Source organism: Procambarus clarkii, chromosome 32 (genome assembly GCF_040958095.1).
Source record: "Procambarus clarkii isolate CNS0578487 chromosome 32, FALCON_Pclarkii_2.0, whole genome shotgun sequence".
NCBI classification, from domain to species: Eukaryota; Metazoa; Arthropoda; class Malacostraca; order Decapoda; family Cambaridae; genus Procambarus; species Procambarus clarkii.
Genome location: NC_091181.1, coordinates 27,634,405 through 27,657,750, shown reverse-complemented (window position 1 = coordinate 27,657,750; position 23,346 = coordinate 27,634,405). Strand labels below are relative to the sequence as shown.

General features: G+C 37.8%; 1 protein-coding gene across 3 annotated transcripts; it reads left to right on the top strand.

Annotated features, from left to right (window-relative positions):
* Positions 1 to 38: 38 nt before the first annotated feature.
* On the top strand, positions 39 to 21,743 carry LOC123759320 (WD repeat-containing protein WRAP73). 3 transcript variants are annotated; one of them, XM_045744218.2, is made up of 9 exons: positions 39 to 148; positions 2,517 to 2,687; positions 5,379 to 5,561; positions 6,185 to 6,361; positions 8,760 to 8,981; positions 12,296 to 12,464; positions 13,993 to 14,208; positions 18,074 to 18,206; positions 19,267 to 21,743. In XM_045744218.2, exons 2-9 carry the CDS (start codon positions 2,532 to 2,534, stop codon positions 19,370 to 19,372), a joined length of 1,362 nt encoding a protein of 453 aa, XP_045600174.1. In that variant the 5' UTR covers positions 39 to 148; positions 2,517 to 2,531; the 3' UTR covers positions 19,373 to 21,743. The 3 variants fall into 3 exon arrangements, with proteins under 3 accessions (XP_045600174.1, XP_045600173.1, XP_069191155.1); XM_045744217.2 differs by having other exon boundaries at positions 56 to 196; XM_069335054.1 differs by lacking the exon at positions 39 to 148 and adding an exon at positions 226 to 958.
* The last annotated feature ends 1,603 nt before the right edge of the window (positions 21,744 to 23,346 follow it).

Below are 23,346 nucleotides of genomic sequence, written 5' to 3'. Positions count from 1 at the left end.
CTGAGTGGAGTGGGGGAGGGGGGGGGTGATGGATAAGGGGGTGGGGGGAGGGTGTTGAAGGTAAACAAACAAAGGTGGTGCCAGCTGACGCCGCTGACAATCTTCCTTACTGCCACATCACACCCCATTTACTGCCTCCTCATACATTGTTGGTATCATCGAACTCTCTCTTATCTAATCACTGAATTACCATACGGTATGTTGGTGTAAATTACGCTTCAAGGACTGACGGGGGGAAGAATTGTAGGTAAAACGGAGACCTGGTTGGTTGATACCTGGTTTGATGGGGTTCAGGAAATTCATCTACTCCCCAAGCCCGGCCCGGGGCCAGACTTGACCTGTGAGAGTTTGGTCCACCAGGCTGTTGCTTGGAGCGGCCCGCAGACCCACATACCCACCACAGCCCGGTTGGTCTGGCACTCCTTGGAGGAAACAATCTTTTTTCCTCTTGAAGATGTCCACGGTTGTTCTGGAAATATTTCTTATGCTCGCTGGGAGGACGTTGAACAACCGCGGACCTCTGATGTTTATACAGTGTTCTCTAATTGTGCCTATGGCACCCCTACTCTTCACTGGTTCTATTCTGCATTTTCTTCCATATTGTTCACTCCAGTACGTTATTTTACTGTGTAGATTTGGTACTTGGCCCTCCAGTATCTTCTACGTGTATATTATTTGATATCTCTCTTGTCTTTCTAGTGAGTACATTTGGAGAGCTTTGAGACGATCCCAATAATTTAGGTGCTTTATTGTGTCTATTTATGTCGTATATGTTCTCTGTATTCCCTCTATTTCAGCAATCTCTCCTGCTCTGAAGGGGGAAGTGAGTAATTAGCAGTACTCAGGATGGGACAGTACAAGTGATTTGTATAGTACAACCATTGTGATGGGACCCTGGATTTGAAAGTTCTCGTAATTCATCCAATCATTTTTCTGGCTGATGCAATATTTGCTAAACGTAAGGTCATCAGACATGATTTTTCCAGAGTCCTTTACATGCTGCTTTCCTACTATGGGCACATTTGATTGTGTTTTGTACCCTGTATTATGTTTAAGGTCCTCATTTTTACCGTACCTGAGTACTTGGAATTTATCACTGCTAAACATCATTTTATTTTCTGTTGCCCAGTCAAAAACTTTATTAATATCTGCTTGAAGTTTTTCAATGTGTAGATTTGTAGACCATTGTTGCCCTGGACCAAACTCGAGAGTTTGCCAAGGGTCGTGTATAAGCCATTGTATTTATATTTGACGAGTCATTAGGGTCAACCAGAGCACCGATATCATGCACGTTTGCCATTGTGTTAACAATTCTTAAGAAAAACGCCCATATCAAACCATTTGCCAATTAGCTTAGCGTTGATTGTGGGGAAAATTGCATTCATACATATCTTAAAAAATAATTGATAATTTCAGGATACATACTGTCTTTCGTGTTTACATACTCATTATTTTCCAGCATATTTTCTGCAGTTGATAGTACAAAATATTGTGATATTATATCCCCCTTTATATTGTATTTCACAAAAAGATTGATTAAGATTGTAAAAAATTGTTTTGGATGTCCTATCTTACAATGAATTTGGGCATACAGTAATTATATAAAAAGAAAGGTCAACACAAAGTAAGTCAGATCCAAGTGGAAAATTGTTGCAAATGGACCTTCCATTGTGTCCTTGGACCTTTCATGTTTATTATAATTATAAATGATTTAAATACAGGATTGAACTGCAATGTTAGTACAGTTGCTAATTATGTACCCGCTGATGACACTAAAATAGGGTGGGGAATAAATTCAGAAAACTCAAAATTGCAATAGTACAATTTAGACACTTAAAATATGCAAAAGTCAAAATCAAAATTTTATTTATTTATTTATTTATTTATTCATTCATTCATTCATGTACAAAAGATACAATTGGCTGTGAAAGTATATATTTTGGTTATTATGTGGTACATTCTTGCATAGTCACTTAACATGCATAGCATTTTTGGCAAGTCTTAAAGATGCACCAAATTTGCCACCAATGTTAAGTTACAGGGTAAAACTCAGTCTTGAACAAGAAACAAATGTAGTGACAGGTATATAATGAGCCACAAATGTTGGATTTTAAGCCTAGGGAATGATAATGTAATTAGGTTATTAAATATTACATAATGTTGAACTTGCCAAATCTGAAAGCTAAAAGGACCCAGGTGTCATTATTAGTAGGGTTCTCCACAAACTCAAAATCAAAATAAAAAAAAGTTTAAAATATGGCAGATAGGATATTGTACAGTACAATATTTATAATAAGAAGCATTTAAAATAAGAAAGCTTATGTTTTCTTAACTTTTATCTTGCCCTTATTAGATTCCATTTAGATTTCTCAAGAGTTGTTGATGTCACAAATAGGTATTTAAATGCTAAAAAAAATGAAGGAATTTTATAACTGTATATTCAGAACATTAATTTATTTTTTCACCCAGAACCAAAACAGCAAGTACAGTGTTTGTTTTGCATATTATTTCTACAGCTACTGTATCCAAGCATGAATTTTGCTGAGGTACTAAGAACAAATGGAAGCCAGTTAGCGTGGTCTCCGGATGGTCGTTTTTGTGCTGTACCTGTGACAGCAAGATTAGAAATTAGAGCCTTATCTTCACTACAGACTTTAGTTACTTATAACTGCACTGATTTAATCCAGGTATGTAATCAATTTAGGTTTTATTTATATAACCCAAATACTGTGATTTTGTTGTATTTATACTCATAGAGAGTACAGTATATATAGTACTGTACAGTACTGTGATTCACACCTCGAGCTACTGTCGGATATATGAGAATGTCTCTCCCAAGTTTCTCCCATTGTTTTATAAGCAGTTTTTCTTGGTAATTCCCTGGAGCTTATATGCTGGTATAGCCAAGTCTTGGATTCGTACTAGGCCTATGAGACCCATGCAGATCTACCGAGAGCCTGGACCAGCATCTGACGCTCTCTATGATTATACCTATTCACTGCTAGGTGATTAGAGGGGAGCTTGAGATTACAGAGCTACCCTGCACCGAGAAAACCTACCAGAAAGATTGAGTAAAGCAGAACAAGTAACTGAAAGAAAGAAATGAGCCCTGATACAAACAAGTTAAACCTTAACCTTAATACACTTGACCACCACCTGCTGACGGCCCAGGTCATACAGAGCCATGGACAGATTCTCACAGCCGAGTGGACAGTGCTTAAAAGTTAATGTCCAGGGCCCCAGGTTTGATTCTTTGCCAAGGCAGAAACAAAGTGGCAGAGTTTTTTCATCTGATGCCTCTGTTCCCTTAGGAGTAAATAAGTACTGCACAGTACCTGGGAGTTGACAGCTGCTACGGACTGCACCTTGGGGATTGTACTGTATTTACAGTACTATTTGTGCCTGCCGGATTTAACTATAAACTCTTGGACCCCGCCTTTCTAACCATTGGTTGTCTAATCTATTGACTCCTGTGTGTGCAGTTATAGGATGAGGGCTACATTGTGGTGTACTATCTTCCCAGTACTTTTTGAAATTACTGTACTGATGGTGTTGGCATCCACCACCTTCACTATGACTGCCTGCAGTTTCTCCTTTTCCCTGGAGAGTCCCTTTTCTTTCTCCTCCATGGATAGTTAGCTTCAGGGAGCCACAGCGGGCTCCCTTCCCAGAAACCCAGTATTGGATGAAATGACATGCCTCTTTCTGGGACAGCTCCAGTAGCTCCCTGATTCCCTCCCTTTCTTCTGGGTCATTGGTTTGGGGTCTTTTCATTTGTACATCTACTCCAGAACTGATGGTATTGGCTAGTGGACAGCATGAGCCCCACCTCTAACTAGTAGGATGGGTGAGGGTCCACCAAGATACCGTCTCTTAGAGGTTCAGTTTCCTCCTTTATGAGTTGGCCCCTCTTCAGTCACTAGCTTCAGTGTAATGTGTGGGACTTAATGTATAATTCACTGTCGGGGAACAGGAAGCCACAAGAAGCTGTCTAACTCCTGAATACCTAATCACTGCTAGGGGAACAGAGGCATTATGTGAAAGGAAATGTGCCCAACCATTTCTGTCCCACCTAGGATTCGAACCCGGAATTCCCAATTGTGCGTCGAGAACTAACCCGACTGTACTACCGGGACTTGCTCTCCATTGTGAGGCCCGTTGATAGATAGTTGAAATAGGTAGCTGTGTACTTATATAAATATTGCACATTTTGCCTAAGTGAAAGGATCTTGCAACATCATTTTCCTCCTTACGTTTTTTGGATGGAGTTTCGTTGCATCCTCCTTCATCACTTGAGATGCCGATGTATGCATTAGGCCTTGGGCTGTGGGTTTCGTCTCCAGTTATTACCTTGCCAGTCAGGGCTGGTTGTCTCCTCATTTGTAGTGGGCACACATCATGATGTGAGAATTTGAGTTGGTCTTGGTGGCATTTCAAACCATCCAGCTTTCTCAGGTATCCTGCTCTTTGTTCAATTTATACCCTTGTGTCATTGTATTTACAGGAGAGAATGCGCAATGCATATTTCGAGTGTAGACTCTGATAACCTCACTTCTGACTTCTCAGAATTTACTCCTCAGTTCATTTTACATTCAGGGTGTGTCAAACATTCTTTTGAAACATCTTGACCATTTCTGGTTATGGCTCACTTTATATCAGTGTGGGTATCAGAGATCTGGTATGATTCCAAGACTTAACTGCATAAGTGGATAAGTTCCAGGAATCTACTGAGAGTTCACAAGAAGTAGGTATTTCATCACAGTCACTGTTTGATTTATAAATAGGTAAATTGATGGCAGTTATTTAATTAAGAACTTTGTTGTATTTTGACAAAGTGATTTCCAGATTTCTGAATTCAGTAATTTGTATATATAGTACTTGGTACCTAAATGTTAATATAATTGTTGAATGGTAAAGTTGACAATGGTTTACTCTACTATTGTTCCTTAATATACTCATTATAGTATTTCTTTAAAATTACAATGTACTGTATACAGTACAGCAAATGTATTAAATATAAAAATTTGTTCAATTGAGGAAAATCACCAAAAATATCACTTGAGGAAAAGCTAACAATGGTGGATCAGAAGTACTGTACAGGCAACGACAGTATCAGAAAAACTATCATCATGGAATTACATTAAAATATATTCTGTTTTAAAATATTTTCTAGAAACACTGTAGGAGAGTGTAATATTATTAAACTATTCTAATTTAGGCATTTCATGTTATTAGAACTCCAAATTTTGTATGGTCTGCTGTAAAAATATATACAAGGCTGAACAAATAATCTGAGGGCATAATACTAAAATAATTTTTAAGTACATTATACTTATGTTGTATAAAAAAAATATAATTTGTATATACTGTTTTCTCAGGTAGTGGAATGGGCGCCTGATTCCTGCTATGTGCTCACAGCCAACTATAAGCGTTGTATTGCTGAGATATGGTCTATTGAAGACCCAGATTGGAGATGCAAGATAGATGAAGGATCAGCTGGCCTTTTAAAAATCTGCTGGGCTCCAGATAGTCGGCATGTCTTAACTACAGCCGAGTTCTGTGTAAGAAAATCATAAATAAAAAGTGCAGTAGGGTGGATTTCGGTTCAAATTGAAAGCTTGGTTCTGAACCTTCTCTATGCAACAGATCTTTGTTATTTTTGCCCACAATTATTGTGGATCTAGTTACGAAAATGATATACTGTACAGTACTGTACCAAAATCACTTTGAAAAAGAAATAATGAATGCAAAATATTAAACTTTATTGAATTTATTTACTCTTATGGGAATGCAAATTTGATGTTTCAGGGAATATGTTGTCCATAATCCATTACATTGCACATTATCCATATTGGAATTCTTTTCTTCCTGATTTTTCCTTGGACTGGTATACAATACTATACTGTACTGTATATGGAAAGGAAATCCACTGTACCCGAAATCTTATCACCAATTTCTTTGCAAAAAGTTGGTTGTATTTAAAAATTAACTATAATTATCTACATCCCCTATACATGCACTATTAAATATATAATTTTCAAAAATCTAATTTCTCTTTACGTGTTCTGTACAGTTCAATACGGTACTTCATTAATCTTATAGTGTTAAATTTCCCAGACTAGTCTATTCTATATTGATTCACCTACTCTAGATTTATAATTTATTCTTTTAATTCTATCAACAGTTACGAATAACAGTATGGTCTCTGGTTAACAAGTCAGTCTCACACATAAAACACCCAAAAAACATTGTGCAAGGATTGCAGTTCAGTCCCGAGCATGATTATTTGGTTGTGGCTGAGAGACGAGTGTGTAAAGACTTTCTCTCTCTTTTTGAAACAAAGTCATGGCAGCTAGTCAAGGTAATTACTCTACTACTATTTTTTTTTGTAATTTGCTATTTTTTGTTTATTGAATATTACCATTCATTACTATTTTAGTTTTCCGCAGTATAAGTTTTTGAGGTCCTCCTAGGCCATCTACTGGCCTTCCCCAGGATGCACCCCACAACAGTTGTCTAACTCCCTGGTACCTGTTTACTGTTAGGTGAATAAAGGTATCAGGGGGAAAGAAAATGTTGTCCAAACCCTTCTGTCCTGCCATAGGAATCAAACCCTGAATCTTTTGGCCATGATCTGACTAGCTGACTAGAGATACACAGGGTTAGTACAGGAATAATAGGAAATGACATTGCAGACGAAGCTGCAAAACTTGCAACTAAGAGAAGAAATGTAGACATTTACATACCACAGAGTCTATCACAGATTAAGAAAGTAATTAGAAACAGAGCAATGCAAAAGATGTACAGTGACTACAACACAGCAGTTGCAACATCAGGATCTGTGGGTTGGTACAAGAATTCAACCAACTATGAACCACTTAGTTTGATGAAAGAGAGCAGTAGAGCAACAGAAGTATACTTACATCGCATCAGTCTTGGATACCCATGTGCATGGGAAATAGGCTTACAGGTTCCAGAAGATGAGAGGAAATGTCAGCACTGTGGAGAAATGCCCGACAGACATTGGAACATTATCTAACACAGTGCACAGTTACAATCCCATTAAGATTTCAACTTAGATTCAACAGAGCAGAAGTTGTTAAACACATATGGCAAAATCTTACTGAAGTGACCATACGAGTCATAAATACTCATACTCTGCCCAAGTAAAACAGAAACAAGCAAGACTTGTTATTGGCCAGCCAGAGTCTTAGGGCCCGTGCAGGAATATCCCTGCAAAAAAAAAAAGGGTTCTCATAAAGAAACAAAAAAGGAGAAAGGGGTAGAAATTAGGGAGGTAAAGTTATGGTGTGGTCAGAAAGGTGATGGATCATATCAAATTTATCCAGTACCCACTACAAATTTGTATTTGTAGTGGGTACTGGCAGGGGAGCAGTTGAATCAGCTTAATAAAGCTATCCGTGTCTTGGTCCTTCCTCACAGTATGGCATCTTAACAGCTGCATGTTTAAGTTCTTCTCTGGCTGCAGCCTTTCAGTACAGTGGACTTAAGAGCACATACCCACTTGGATGATGGGATATAGGTATAATACACGCAAGTCAGAAGTTTTTTACTTCCCAGCTTCAGCTCAAGCTTGCAGGGTACAGTGTACTTGCCATGGTGGATTACTTGCTGTCTTGTACATTACATGCCATGGAATTGCTAAGACCTTGCCTTGTTTCTTCAGGATGTGATGGTAGATATATTTTATGCCATTGAATACTCGGTCCTCCTTCCAATTTTTTACCCAAAGTTTCAAGCTGAAGTGAGGCAGAGTTGGTCTTTCTCAATTCATGGCTCCTAGAGGGCCATCTTTGGGGCCTAAGGTGTAAGGTAGAGGCACTTAGGTTTGCATGCATTTCCTCCTTCGCTGGAGATTTATGTGCTTATTCCTGGCCTACTTATGGGGAAGCAGGCTCTTCCTATTGCAGGAAGGTCGCATAGCAGCTGCTTGCCCTTTTGCATGCTCTTTCTTGGTAAGTCACAGTAATAGGGTGATGAGTGGTATTGCTTCAGGTATTTTACAAGGCTTAGGGCAGAGTCTCTTAAGTTTGGCAGGTGATCTCCAAAGGTGTGGCTTGTAGGTGGTCACTTTGGCTCACAAGGGCTCTGTTGATCTCAAACAACCATCCTCTCTCCTCTGACGTCCTGCCATAAATATATATAAGACATAAATTGCAGAATGCCCGAGAGATGCCAAGAAGCAAAAATGTCAAGTGCATAAAAAACAAGATAATTGCAAGCAGCCATGAGTTGAGAGTGGTGTGTGGGAATTGCACATTAAAGCACCATCTTTTGCGTTACAGTACAAGCCTCATGCCAAATTGTCTACATGCAAATTCCACATGCTTTTCAAATTTTGTCATTAATAAACAAAACCATGTATGTATGTAGATTTGAATTAACATTTTCTGAACTTGCACAAATAAAGGAGTGTCTGTACTGTATGTATTCTAAGCCATAATTCATTATGTATTCTAAATACATATTTCAAATTAATGATAATTCAATAAATAAATCAATTTAATAAATAAATGCTCCTGTAAACAAGTTAAATTGTTAAGAGATACAGTATATAATGGATGGAGTTCATATTTTTTTATTTTGTGCTAGGATATTATACAAGATTTTGACAATCATGTATAATACCCTTTGGCATGAATTTTAGAAATCAAATTTTAGCATATACAGTATTGTAAATTTATTTAATGATAGTAGTCATGCATAACCCATATTCTAATTACACTTTGCTTTCTCAGCACTTTGAGGTAGGAACAAAAGATCTAGCAGGTGTTCAGTGGTCCAGTGATGGCTCAGTTCTTACCATATGGGAATCTCCACTAGAGTATAAAGTCCTTATTTATTCTCTTAGTGGGCAGTGTCTGGCGACCTATTCTGCATACCAATGGTCACTTGGCATAAAAGGAGTAGCTTGGTCTCCCTCTGGCCAGTTCCTAGCAATTGGTAGTTATGATCAGAAGGTAAGTGTTTTTGTCAAATCACTGAATTTCATTTAGTGTGTGCATGAAATAACCAGACAAAATCACAGTACAGTATACAGAAAAATAGGCTTTTAAGTGTACAGTATGTTAAAAATGCATGTCTGAGTGAAGGTACTTGATTGCTCCATAAAGTAAACTTGTACAGGCATACCTCAGAATAAGAGTTTAATCCGTTCCTGGAGACGCCTCGCCTTCCGAAAACTCGCATTCCGAAGTTAATTTCCCCATAAGAAATAAAGGGAAATGAATTAATCCGTTCCTGACTACCCCAAAAACCCCACATCAAACTAAATTTTTATACCTAATTTACCTAATTCATCTAAATAAACCTACAAAACTGTGTTCCAGTTATTACTTACCTTGCTGTCGAGTGCTGTAGGCGTATGGAAGATGGTGAGGAGGGGGGAGGAGGAGAGGAGTTACTGTTTGGAAGGGGAGTCCCCTTCCATAATCACATCACATAACCCCATGCCTTGTAACACTATGGATACCACTTCTCTTTCTAAATTTTTCAAACCAGCCCCTGCTTGCCTTAAACTCTTTCTTATCTCCATCACTCGTTGCAGGGGTATTCTTTAGAAGGTCTTCGTGCAACACCCTGGCTTTCTCACAAATAATGGCCTCCGAAACACTATCACCCCTCAACTCCTTGTCGTGTATCCAAATTAATAACAACTTTTCCACTTCTTCAAGTATTTGTGGTCTTTGTGCCGTTAATGTTCTTACTCCTTTTGCCACTTTAGCACCCATAATCTTATTTTTCTTCTTAAGTATAGTGCATATTGTTGATGTGGCTTTGTTGTACTGCCTACAAAGTTCAACAACACGTGTACCGTTCTCATGCTTCCGAATGATCTCTTGTTTCTCCTCTATTGTCATCCTCACATGAGCTTTCTGGCCTTTATCCTTACCACTGGCTTTCTTGTGACCTATGGTGAGATATATAATAACAAATTGTATAGACAAATCACCAAAAATCCAACAAAACACTGAAAATCCGCGAGAAGAATTGATGTGGGGGTAGTCACTGAGCGCGAGACAATAATAAACTGAGGGGCGGAGGGGCGACGAACGCGCTAGGTCGGCTTTACGCGTATCAACAAACTCGCGTCCAAACTCGCCTCCCGAAGTAACCCTCGCCTTCTGAGACAAATTTTTGGAGTAAATACACCTCGCCTTCCGAAAACCTCGCATATAGGGACAATCGCATTCCGAGGTACCACTGTACTGTCTCAGTAGGAACTGTAACATGCAGTGAGGTACTGTCACTACAGGAAACTTTTTAGATGATTCCCACAGTTATAATGATACTAGGGAGTACTGGAGGAGGATACTAAAGGATGCTTTCCAGCTGGAATATCCTCTAGAACAGTGGTTCTCAGTGTGTGCCATATGTTCCCAGATGCTCTCTGTCTAATTTGTATATGTTTTAAGGTGTATGTATGTTTCAGGGTGGCCCTGGTGTGTAACTATACCAAGATTACCCTAGTGTATAACTGTTTGATAGTTGCCTTAGTGTGTATATGTTCTAAGATTGTCAGAGGTGTGTATACTGTATGTTCTAAGATGACAGATGACAAGGCCTCATAGGGATCGTGAGAGAGATTATAGTAAGAGCAGATAAAGATAAATAAGTTTTTTGTGCCGGGAGACTTTAACTTGGAAGCATTAGACTGGGAGGCCCAAGAAATAAGAACCTGAGGACATTTGGACAGGCAGATTTGTAAACCTCATCCTGGAGACATTCATGTATCAACACAGTAAGCAGGCCACAAGAATGAGGGAAGGGGATGTTCTGTTAATACTGGATTTAGTATTCACCAGGAAAGAAGAGGAGATATTTGACATTTTGTACCTTCCTCCCTTTGGAAAGAATGACCATGTCCGGTTGAAAATTAAATATGCTATGCGATGTAGTCTGGAAGAGAATGGCTAAATTGAAATACTGTAAGTGATAAGCTTGATTTCATGAGAGGACACTATGGAGAACTTAGCAAATTCTTTAATGAATTTAATTGGAAAGACTTGTTGCTAGGCAAGAAAGTAAATGAGAAGTATGCCAAATTCTGTTGAATATATGATAAAGGCACAAAAAAATAAATACCATTACAGAGATGCAAAACCAGAAAACAGGATTGGTTCAACAGAAATTGTGAGACAACCAGAGAGGAAAAGACAAGAAAATGGGTACAATATAGGAAGAGGCATAACCCTCAAACATACCAGCACTACAAACATGCAACAGTGAGGAGAAAGGCAGAAAGGAACTTTGAAAAAGGGGTAGTGGACAAATGTAAAACAAATCCAGGCCTTTTCTATAAATTCATTAAAAGCACTCGTCTGCTTCGGGAAGCTGACAGGGCTCCCCCAGAAAAGCCTCTTAAACAGTTTCAAAGAAAAGAGCCTCCTGACCAGGTGAAGCTGGGAACTACAACATATAATATGGTGTTTAAGCAATAATTTGCTGCATGACAGGCCACAGCCCGAGAACGGGGGTCTGCCAAAATCGAAGTCCAGTGATTAGACACTTTACATACCTATGGGTGTAAAAGACCTTGGCTCCAACATGGGTGCTGGGGAGAAAATTGGTTGACAATTGATACAGAAAACATTGAGAAAACATTCTGAAAGCAGAAAACAATCCATAAGAACCAAACTAGCAGATGACAAAGTACAGTACCCATAATTTCCTGATGCACTGGGAAACCAACAATGCTGAAACTGACAAATTTTCATTGGACAATCAATCGTGAGAGAGAGAGAGTAATTGGCCTACAAACATCATGTCCCTTCTCTGAGCAATGATGAAGGACACAAGTCCCCACTGACTAAAAATATAATAAGCTAAAGGAAGTCTCGTTTAGCTGGGTGTTGTGTGAGATGCATAAAATGCTGCTCTCTATACTTTAGTACAGTACTTTAAAATCTCTAGTAGGTGGACATAATCAGTAGCTGAAATAATTGTGAAATATTCAACTCATAGGTTTCCTAAGATTCTAGAGGGAATTATTATTAAGGATATAGAAAAAGTTAAGAAGTATAATTTGTTTGTAAGACATTGTATATGAATAGTAGTCTAAAGACATATTATTGGTTGCTAAATCAAGTTGCACTCTAAACATTACTCTAGGAAAAGAAATCATCATTAGAAAAAGGATTTTATTAAGAAATACAGTAATTCTGTTTTTTGCCTCAAAGACACTCCAGATGTCATATATACTATTATAAGACTGTTTACAAATAATTACAATAAGTAGCAATGAATAAAAATGTTTAAAATATCATAATTTTAGGTACGCTTGATGAATCACTTGACATGGAGCATCATAGCAGATTTTCCACACGAGTCATCTATAAAGTCTGAGTGCTGCATAATCTATAAAGAGGTAGAGAAGCCTCTAACTGGCTATCCAGCCACTTTAGCATCAGTTCAAGGTCTTCCACTGGTACTTGAAACAACTTGTAAGTATTAATTTGTATTTTACATTCATTGTAAATTGCTAATTAATCTTGTAATCCTATCAATACCTTATACAAGAAAAGTTGTTTGAATATTTCCTGGTGCTGTGCTCTGTGAGTGTATAGAGATGCTGGCAATGCACAATAATTAAAAAAAATTTGAAGCATTGTATTGCATTCAGGTTTTCTAAAATTAAGTGACATGTGGCCATGTAAAGGAACAAACTCAGTCATCACAACATACAGTATAGGACCACAGGGAATTTTCAATCATCGCTCTAGGGTCATACAGGAGGTATATGTGCTAGGGAATCACTGGTGAGTGCCCAGTGGCACTCAACAGTGGATCTTTGTGAGTGGTCTTGTTACATATCTAGGAAAGGAGGACAGTGACGAGTCTAACTCAAGTCACCTCGAACATATCATCTCTCTACTGTATTATACAAAAGAACAAATCACAACTCAAACATCACCTTTCAATAAAAAATTTGAAGTACTGTACTACGACCACCTACTTTTCCTCTGCAAACTATTGTCAGTAGTTCAGAGGTACACCAATTGCCACCAAGTGTTACTGCAATAGCAGTAAAGGGAGTCGGCAACCAATCAGGTCTGGTCGAGGACCGGGCCGCAGGGACACTAAGCCCCGAAATCATCGCAAGGGAAATCCCTCACTTTAGTACTGATGTTTACACACGACATCTACAAATGGCCTATTAATCTTAAGTTTTCTATTGTCTTATTTTCCTTGAGACTGTTGTCTCATCATACTGGGGTGTTCCATGAATTTTGTGTTCATTCACATTGTGATGTTCCAGCCATTTGCATGCCACTGTATTGCTCTCTGCTGAAGCTGAGCTTTAGGGTTTCCTTTCCTGGTGCTATTTTATGAAAGCCAGCAACTAAAGAGATACCTTTTCCAAAGTTGTTTGACATTGCCTTCAATATGATTTGGCTTATCTCGAGTTATACCACTTCCTTGGTTGTTTTCAATGGGGCTTTGTTGTGTACCTTAGCATCGCACTACTTGGTAGAGGACTTGTGCACTTTTTAAATGCTTGTGCTTTCCTGTACAGAATTGGCCAACAAAAGCTATCAACCACCTCCTTTCCTTTGAGAAAATTGCATTGGAAGCTATGATGCTGTTATTTTTTATTATGCACTTGAAAATATATTACTGTACTATGGATTAAGGAGTGAGACTGATTTTGTACATAATGGGTGACTTGAATACAGTTTTAACAAGACAACTAGAGCCTAGCTGTGTAAATCAGTAGGGCAGTACAGTATTGTGGAGTGTTTGCTAGAATATTATGGTGCTGAGACTGTGATGTTATGTAGTAAACAGATGGGTGTTATTTTGTAGTACTTTATCTTTAACATTCTTTATATTGTTCTCATATTTCCTCCAGGTTGATGCCTCCCATCTCCATTAACATGGGAAGCAGGATAATAATAATAATATTTATGGAGATTTTTTCAATAATAATGATGACGATGAACAGCACAATATTTTTCACTCCAACCACAGATCAGGAAGAGGAAACCAGACCCGTCAGTCTTGCTTCCATCACTGCAGAACCAGGAAAACAGGCTATTCCACGCATTGGCATTGGAAGTCTTCTCTTCAGCAAAGATAACCGCTACCTAGCAACGCGCAACGATAACATGCCAGCTGCCATTTGGATATGGAGTATACCAAAACTGACCCTCAAGGCTATACTTGTACATGTCAGTCCTGTAAAAGGTTTGTGAAAATATGCTATATTTTGATCATTTTCTTATCTCATTATCTATATAAATACAAAATGCAAATGTTTGTTTGTGCATGACCGCTAATCTCTAAAAGTTCTTCACCGATTGCTTTGAAATGTTCACACAACGTTCCATTCGCATTCGAGCAGGTTATGTACATACTATATAGGTGTCATGTCTGTGACGGTAAAAAGAAATGCTTTTTCTAAAAAACTGTGTTTTTCGTATGTTTTTCATGTGAGGGAAATCTTCGAAACCTCTTTACCGATCGCTTTGAAATTTTGACAACATTGCATTCGAATAGGTGCGTCTTTTTATATATCTACTATATACATGCCTCACCTGTAATAAGAAAAAACATGCTTTTTTTTTAAAAACAGCGCCTTCTGTTGGACGTAAGAGTAACACACGCTGTAATCTCCGAAAGTTCTTCACCGATTGCTTTGAAATTTTGACACAACGTTGCATTTGAATAGGTGCGTCGTTTTATATGCATACTACTGTATATAGATGCCACCCCTGTGATGGGTAAAAACATGCGTTTTTGAAAAACAGCACCATCTGTTGCACATAATAGCAACATGCACGCTATACTAAATATGTCACGAATTCCATTTCAATGATTCCGATTGCATTGATAAATTTTATTTTCATAGATTTCAATTTTATTTTATTTTTTATCAAAATATTTTGTATGACATTGTGTTGGAATTGAGCTGTGTTGTTTACCATACCGTTCATTTCGTAAGTATAAGTATAGATGCCACACCTGTGAGAGGTAAAACTATGCTTTTCTTGAAAAACACCACCATCTGTTGCATGTAAGAGCAACACATATACTATACTAAATATGTTACAATTCCATTGTAATGTTTTTGATTGCATTGATAAATTGAATTTTCATAGATTTTGATTTATTTTCATTTTGATTTAATTATTTTGTGTGAATTGCATTGAAATTGAGCTGTGTTGTTTACCATACCGTTCATTTCATGAGTATAGTTTATTTTTTTATTTTGTCATATTTTCATTTCATCTTTTAACTTTTTCTTGTATTTCAGTGATAGGAACATAAATCACTCGATGTTCCCAATTTTCTGATGGGAACATCAGACCGTTTGGGAAGGCATCAGATGAGGGAGTGGAGAATGGTGGGGATGACGAGGGGATGGTGGCTGTGGACAGAACACTGGACGTGTGGTCCTGGGTTCGATCCCGGGCGCCAGCGAGAAAACAATGGGCAGAGTTTCTTTCACCCTGATGCCCCTGTTACCTAGCATTAAATAAGTACCTGGGAGTTAGTCAGCTGTCACGGGCTGCTTCCTGGGGGTGGAGGCCTGGTCGAGAACCGAGCCGCGGGGACACTAAAGCCCTGAAATCATCTCGAGATAACCTCAAGATAACGGAAGTGAGAGATGGTGGGGAAGGACGAGGGGACGGGGGAGTTTGGGATGGTGGGGACAAGGGGATGGGGGAATGGAGAATGGTGGGGGAGGACAAAGGGACAGGGGAGTGGGGCATGGTGGAAAGGAAAAGGGGGATGGTGGGGAAGATGAGGGGACGGTGGAGTGGGGAATGGTTAGGAGGCCGAGGAGACGGGTGAGGGGGGAATGGTGGGAAGGACTGGGGGACAGGGAAGGTTGCTGTACCCAGCCACAGCAATATGGCTGGGTACAGGTACTGCTAGTTATAAATATTTTTAGTTATTTTTCGGGTAAAGTAAATACCTAAAATAATGTATAAATAAATAAAGTACAGAATCTACAACTATTGAAAAACAATATACTTGACAATTCTTGGCAGCAAGCTAACACATAACACACAGTCTGCACATGCACTACCATCCAAGGTGAACCAGGAATGAGCAAGTCAGCAGATGGTAGAATATGAATGTTTTTACATTTTATAGTAAGGATACAGAAAAGTTACAACTAATTATTTAGAAAACAGGAAAATCTTATAGGAAAAAGTTAGTAAATGCAGTAGATAAAATGGTGGATATATCAATGGAAATTTTAAAAACATATGTTGGAGAATGTTAAATAGTAAAGAGAAGATTAAAAGTAGGTGGAGAGAATATTTTGAAAGTCCAATGGGTGTTAGTGATGAAAGAAGTTCTAATGTGGTGATCTCTATCAGATATTACAAAGTGATATATCTAGAGACGAGGTGAATACATCAGTGAAGAAATTGAAATGTGTGAAAGCTGTAGATTTTGAGGTACAGTATACTGTATATAGAAATTATTAAATACAGTATAGTGTAGTAAAAGGAATGGAGTGACTGGAGAATTTACCATAAGGCAAGGAATAGTGGTATGGTACTATACAAGAGAATTAGAAAAAAGCCTATGATTGTGCCACTGTTTAAAAGTGCAATGTTGTGTAATAATATGCCTCCTTCTGAGCAGTGACCTAATAGTGCACTAACATTCCTAGAACACTTTGGTCATGTTTGGCATTGACTCACTTCTCTTACCTACCAAGAACAAGGCCATAGAGGTTGTGGAGATCACAGTAAATCACACAGCCAAAAGTTGTTTGATAACAATGTGCTACAAAGCAACTTTCTGAAACACTTAGAACATGTCACCTGGCTGCTCTGGCCTCCACCAGGTGGCTTCCCAACCAACAGGGATATCAGGGAAGGAGGCCACCTCAGTTGAGTCGAGTGCCCCAAATACTGTATGCAAGATAAGAAACAAAGAACATTTATGGGGAACTACTGAGGTACTGCCCAGAAAGGGGCTTTTCATTACTCTTGATGTTTTATTTCTGGGTACCTATACCAGAAGCTTCCAAAACCCACTCCCAATGATGCATATACAAATATTTAGTGCTTAAAAGAAAATAAACTACAAAAAACACTAATTATGAAAATCTGGAAATCTTACCCAAGGAAATAGTAGCCTGAAGTAGACCTGGAGTGAGGGTGAGAATGTCAGACTGGAGATAATCGTCCAAGAGTTATGCAGAGCTGCTAAGGACAAATTAAGGCTGATAAAAATGCCAGTGGGTACATTACCTTATTAGACCTCCATCATGCCCAAAATTCACACACATACTGGTAGATTATTTCTACATACCTCTGGAGGTGATGGGCACATGGTGATGTGTGGGGCAGACTAACTGATCCCCTGACTTTAAAAACTAAGAAAGTTGGCTGTGGTGCCAGGAAACAGTTAGTATGTAAAGAACTAAAAGGGGGAAAACATCATCTAGTGACTCAAAGGTAAAGGAAACTGAGTTTCAGCACAAAATATCACTGTTTCCAAAGAAATCACCACAAATGCATGAGAACGTGCAAACAATCATACTTGCATTGAGTCCTTCAGTGTTCCAGTAAGCATCACCCACTCACAAGGTGCATGATTAAAACAGTGCCATAATATTACTCAAATATTGTGTATACTAATAATTTAGGAGTCAATGGCACATATTGCATCATCAGAACGTGAGTAAAAGGTTTTAGATAATTCATATTGCAATGTTGGAATTAGAGTTTAAGTTCAATACAACACTGTATTCATATAGTGGTAACGAGCGGCTGTATCTACGAGTATTTCGAGTAACGAGTAAGCCACTCGCAGAACGTTTATCTCTACTAACGAGCTTTTCCTCGATTAACGAATGTTTCTTCTGGTTCTCGGACACCTTTTACGACAGTTTTGTTGTTGTTTCGCAAGACAAGTTTTCCACATGACGAGCTCGGTGCCGGAATGGATTAAACTCGTTTATCGAGATGCCACTGTATAATGTAAATTTAGAAATAAACAAACATTCTTTGGAAAATGGCAATCCTGATGTTTTAAAAATTTCTTCTAACTCCAGAGGGATTTTTTTTTTTTTTTTTTACAGAATTTGCCTGGGACCCACAACAACCTCGTCTTGCCATTTGTACAGGGAGCAACCATGTTTACTTCTGGTCTCCATTTGGCTGCCTAACTGTTGCCATTCCAGGAGCACCTACACTGCAGATTATATCCCTTAGGTAAATTTTTTATGTACAGACATTATATTTAAGCTCTTAGTTTTTTTTAGTACAGTATTTTTTTCCTGTATGCTTTAAATTCTTTGACCACCTCACCTGATTGGGAGGATATGTAGCATAGATGTTTTACTTTGTGAAGAATTTTCTTTCAGCTTGTGTTTGATGTATTTCTTAATACTGTACTATATAAAAGCATCTTTCTGCTTGTAAAATCATCATTCCTAATAATAAGGCTTTCAGGAGTGATTAGTTAGCAGCTATAATAAAAATAGTTTATTACAGTATATAGGGATAAAATTACAGAGCTCTGACATGTTTGGTACACTATTGGCAGTGCATGCCCAACCACTTGGGCTGGATGATAGAGTCTTGCCTCATGCAGGTCAGCATTCATTCCCCAACCATCCAAGTGGTTGGGCATCAATCCTTTCCCCGTCCCATCCTAAATCCTTATCCTGATCCCTTCCAAGTGCTTGCAGTCCCCGTGGTGTAGTGGTAAGACACTCACCTGGTGTTTTGCGAGCGCTTTGCCCTGGATTCGTATCCTGGCCGGAGAGGTTTTACTGGGTGTCAATCCTTAACTGTAGCCTCTGTTTACCTAACGGTAAAATGGGTACCTGGTTGTTAAACGATTTGGTGGGTTGTATTCCAGGGAACATAGAATTAACGACTTGCCCGAAATACTATGCGTGCTAGTGACTGTACAAGACTAAGAACGCTTGTATATACGGCATTAATAATCATAATGGCTTGGCACTTTCTCCTGATAGTTCCCTATGGGCAGCACATAAAATTTATGTATCCTGACACCTATATATTATATTGTATTAGATGTGTCATGAAATTTATTATTATTAGTTATATTATTACTCTTGTTAAAAATATTTTGATGGGTTAATATTTTAAGGGTACATAATAAGATCTTGTTTGAAAGAAATTTTCTCCTATAGTGGAGATATATAATTACTGTAACTGCGTATAACAATAGGCACTACAGTACAAGATTTATTTTTTGTTTTTGTTTTTAAGTGTAGCATTAACTTATCTCTTCTCTTTATAGGTGGCACCCTTCAGGCTCTTCATTAGCTCTGATGGGACGTGACCAGTTCTCGGTGTGTTTTTTTGATTCCCAGTTGAAGATGAAGAAACCCCATACTAACACATAGCTACTTCTCCCCCCCCCCCCCGACAAGACAATAGAATAATGAGGACTGGACATACATTTGTAGTTAGAGCCTGACAATATATCAGCATATACTGTTCTTCCATATTGATTAGCTTGAGCTGTTATTCCATTTATCCATATGCCATTAATTATAGTCAGCCTGACTATCGAGATGGTTCAAGACATCTCTCATTAGACTAGCTGTTATAAATGGAGAATGTTACATTTTTATATATTTTTTCTTAGTCAAAAAAAATTCACAATACAGTACTGTGAGTCCTTGCCACTTAAAAATCTTTCTGATTAAAATGTTTAATCTTTTTATTTTTCATATTGGTATTATTACAAATCCCAGTACAGTAAATGTGTTATAATAGTACAGTACTGTGCTCTCTTGAAAATCTTGACCTCCTATAACATATCCTCCTAAACCTCATGGTCTTACGGTATAGTTGGCTTCATGGCCGACTCACAATTCGGGATCTAGGACGGGACACAAATGGATGGGCACATTTCCATTCACCTAGCAATAAATTGCCAACTGTTGTGAGACTGCATCTATGGGAAGGGTCAGTAATTCAACCTTGGGGACCTTGATACAAGCCTAAAGTACATACACATATAAAGCTTCATTTGACAAAATTAATCATTAATAAACCCACCCACCAGATTTCCCACCCAAAATTTGGATATCTCGGTGAAAAATGCAGATTATGGAGGGTGATAAATATAAATGCATTATTTTGAATAATATTTTAGAAGTTTTATGTTTACTAATTTTTACTGAACATGTATGAATTAGAAAAAAACAAAACACAATCTTGCTTTATATAAGGCAGCAAGAGCTACTATGAGGGTGCACATATTGGCCATGTGTTTTCCTTATGCAAGTGAGCTCAGACCTTTCGTTACTTGAACAATTTCACTAGGTTTTCTTTGGATTACAGTATTTACATTACAGTACAGTACAGTACAGTATTTGAGAGTTGAAACCATGTTGTCCAGCAATAGTAGTTATGGTAAATCAGGCATAGGTAAGAGGAATTTTCTTACCATGTAAAAGAAAACTGAATTAATAGAGAAATGTGATCATAGCTGGGGATGCAAGAGGCTTTCAGAGGAGTATGATATTAGTATTATTGCTATTTCTGATAAAAAAAGGAAAGGAAAGGAAGCAGATCCATAAAGTTTGTGAATAAAGTGGGAAGCAGAGGTAGGAAGAATGACAAAAGTATTGAAACCTTTTAAGAATGATGCAGTTTACCAATGATTCATGCAGCATTATAGTCTAGGTATGGCTGTTGGCACCAGCCTTGGACAGTGAGAACTTCATGGCCAGTTCAGTATGACAGCAGAAGTTTAAGAACTGGCATGACAGAGTATAATGAGGGCCAAACTACAACTCAGAAGATGCGACGACGTTTCGGTCCATCCTGGATTTGATAAGGGTCCAAGACGGACCGAAACGTTGTCGCTTCTCCATCTTCTGAGTTGTGGTTTGGTCGTCATTTCTTCAGCCACATTATTGTGGCTTATCGTCTGCATGACAGTATAATAACTGCATTTTACTGCCTCTGAGTTATTAAGATGGCTTGTGCTACATGAAGGTAAGTGAATAAATGAATGTTTTGTATTTTTCAGTACATTCTTATATACTGTATATGCATACAGAATCATTGGTTATACTATATTATTTGTCTGAATATGCTAAAATGTTTATAACAACATTATTTTCTATTGGAAAAATTGGGAACATTTTGTGATAAAAAACAAGACTTTTTAGGAAATCCAAATGTAACACAAACCCTCATCACAAACAAAATGATCTGGATTTTCAAGAGAGCATATACACTACTCATATGTCATGCTTAATAAAACTTTACATTACCTGCTTCCTTCCCCAAATACAGAAAATAAAGTTGCTGAAACTCCAATAGCTTTATCTGCCTGTCATTTTGTTTCTTCACCTCTACATTCTTACTAGAGTATGCTGGCTAAAGGCAGCCCTCATTCTTTTTTTGCACTTCCCAGTGCAAGCAAGTGGCAACTGCTTTACTTTTATATTTATTTATTGCAGTGAGAAATTAACAGTATTTTACAAATGAGTTTTAATTAGGATGGAATGGCTCCTCACAGCTGTTCTTCCCATAGCTTTCTTGATGATAAATTAATGATATAAAACGTGGCATTTAAATAAAAATTTAAATGTCTAAATTGCTTTCACAAAAAAGCTATTCCATGTTTTAGTACCACTATTTTATTATTTCTAGTTTAAGAGATACAAATAATATTGAATGGCATTTTAATATATATACTGTATATATTTCAGGGTAAATTATATTTTTATATTTTTTAATAAATGTTAAAATATAGCCTCTATTGAAATTCTTAAATCCTTATTGTTGTACGGCACTTTATTACGGAATATGTCACATATTCAGTCATATGACTAAGTATGACATTATCAGATAGTCAGTCCTCCTGAAAATCTCAAATATTCATTTTAGCTTGGCTTTTAATTCATGATGACACAAATACTACACAAATTTATATAATAATATTTTATTTATAAAAAAAATAGAGGATCAGATTAGTGGTTACTTGATAGGTATAGAATTTGTAAATATTATAAAGCCACTAATTATACACAGCATTTTGGGCATAGAATTCATACTGGTAAACTTGGTATGTGTATACTATAATTACCTAAGTGTAACTACAGGATAAGAGCTACGCTCATGGTGTCCCGTCTTCCTCTGTCATATAACGCTTTGAAATTACTGACGGTTTTGGCCTCTACCACCTTCTCACCTAACTTGTTCCAGCCGTCTACCACACTGTTTGCGAAAGTGAATTTTCTCATATTTCTTAGGCAGCTTTGTTTAGTTAGTTTAAATTTATGACCTCTTGTTCTTAAAGTTCCAGGTCTCAGGAATTCTTCACAATCAATTTTATTTATTCCTGTTTCTATTTTGTACATAGTGATCATATCGCCTCTCCTCTATCTTCTAGTTTTGGCATATTTAATGCCTCTAACCTTTCCTCATAGTTCCTGTCCTTCAGTTCTCGAAGCCATTTTAGACGCATTTCTTTGCACCTTTTCCAGTTTGTTGATGCTTCTCAAGATATAGGGCACCATACAACTGCTGCATATTTCGGCTTTGGTCTAACAAAAGTCGTGAACAATTTCTTTAGTATTTTGCCATACATGTATTTAAAAGCAATTCTGAAGTTTAGAAAGTGTAGCATAGGCTCCATGCACGATGCTCTTTATGTTGTCCTCAGGTGACAGTTATATATCTAGAACCACCCCTAGACCTCTTTCTTTATCAGAATTCTTTAAAGATTTCTCACATAATTTATAGGTTGTGTGGAAGTCTATGTTCTCCTGTTCCACATTCCATAACATGGCATTTATTCACATCAAATTCCATTTACCAAGTGGTGCTCCCATACACTTAGTTTGTCCAGATCTTCTTGATGGGCATGACAATCATCTAAGTTTCTCATCTTCCCTATTATCTTAGTATTACACTGTATCAGCAAACATGTTCATATAATTCTGTATTCCATCTGGTAGATCGTTTATGTAGAAAATGAACATTACCGGTGCAAGAACTAAACCCTGTGGTACTCCACTCATGACATTTCTCCAGTCTGATACATTGCCTCTGATTACTGCCCTCATTTTTCTGTCAGAAAATTTTTCATTCATCATCCAATTAAAAGCCTACCTGTCACTTCTCCAATATGTTCCAGTTTCCAGAGCAACCTCTTATGTGGAACTCTGTCACAAGCCTATTTTAGGTCCAGATAGATGCAGTCAACCCAACCATCTCCTGTAAAATCTCTGTGGCTCGATCATAGAAACTGAGTAAATTCGTTACGCAGGATCTTCCAGATCGAAAACCATACTGTCTGTTATTATGTTGTTTTCCTCCAGGTGTTTTACCAATTTAATTTTAATTATTTTTC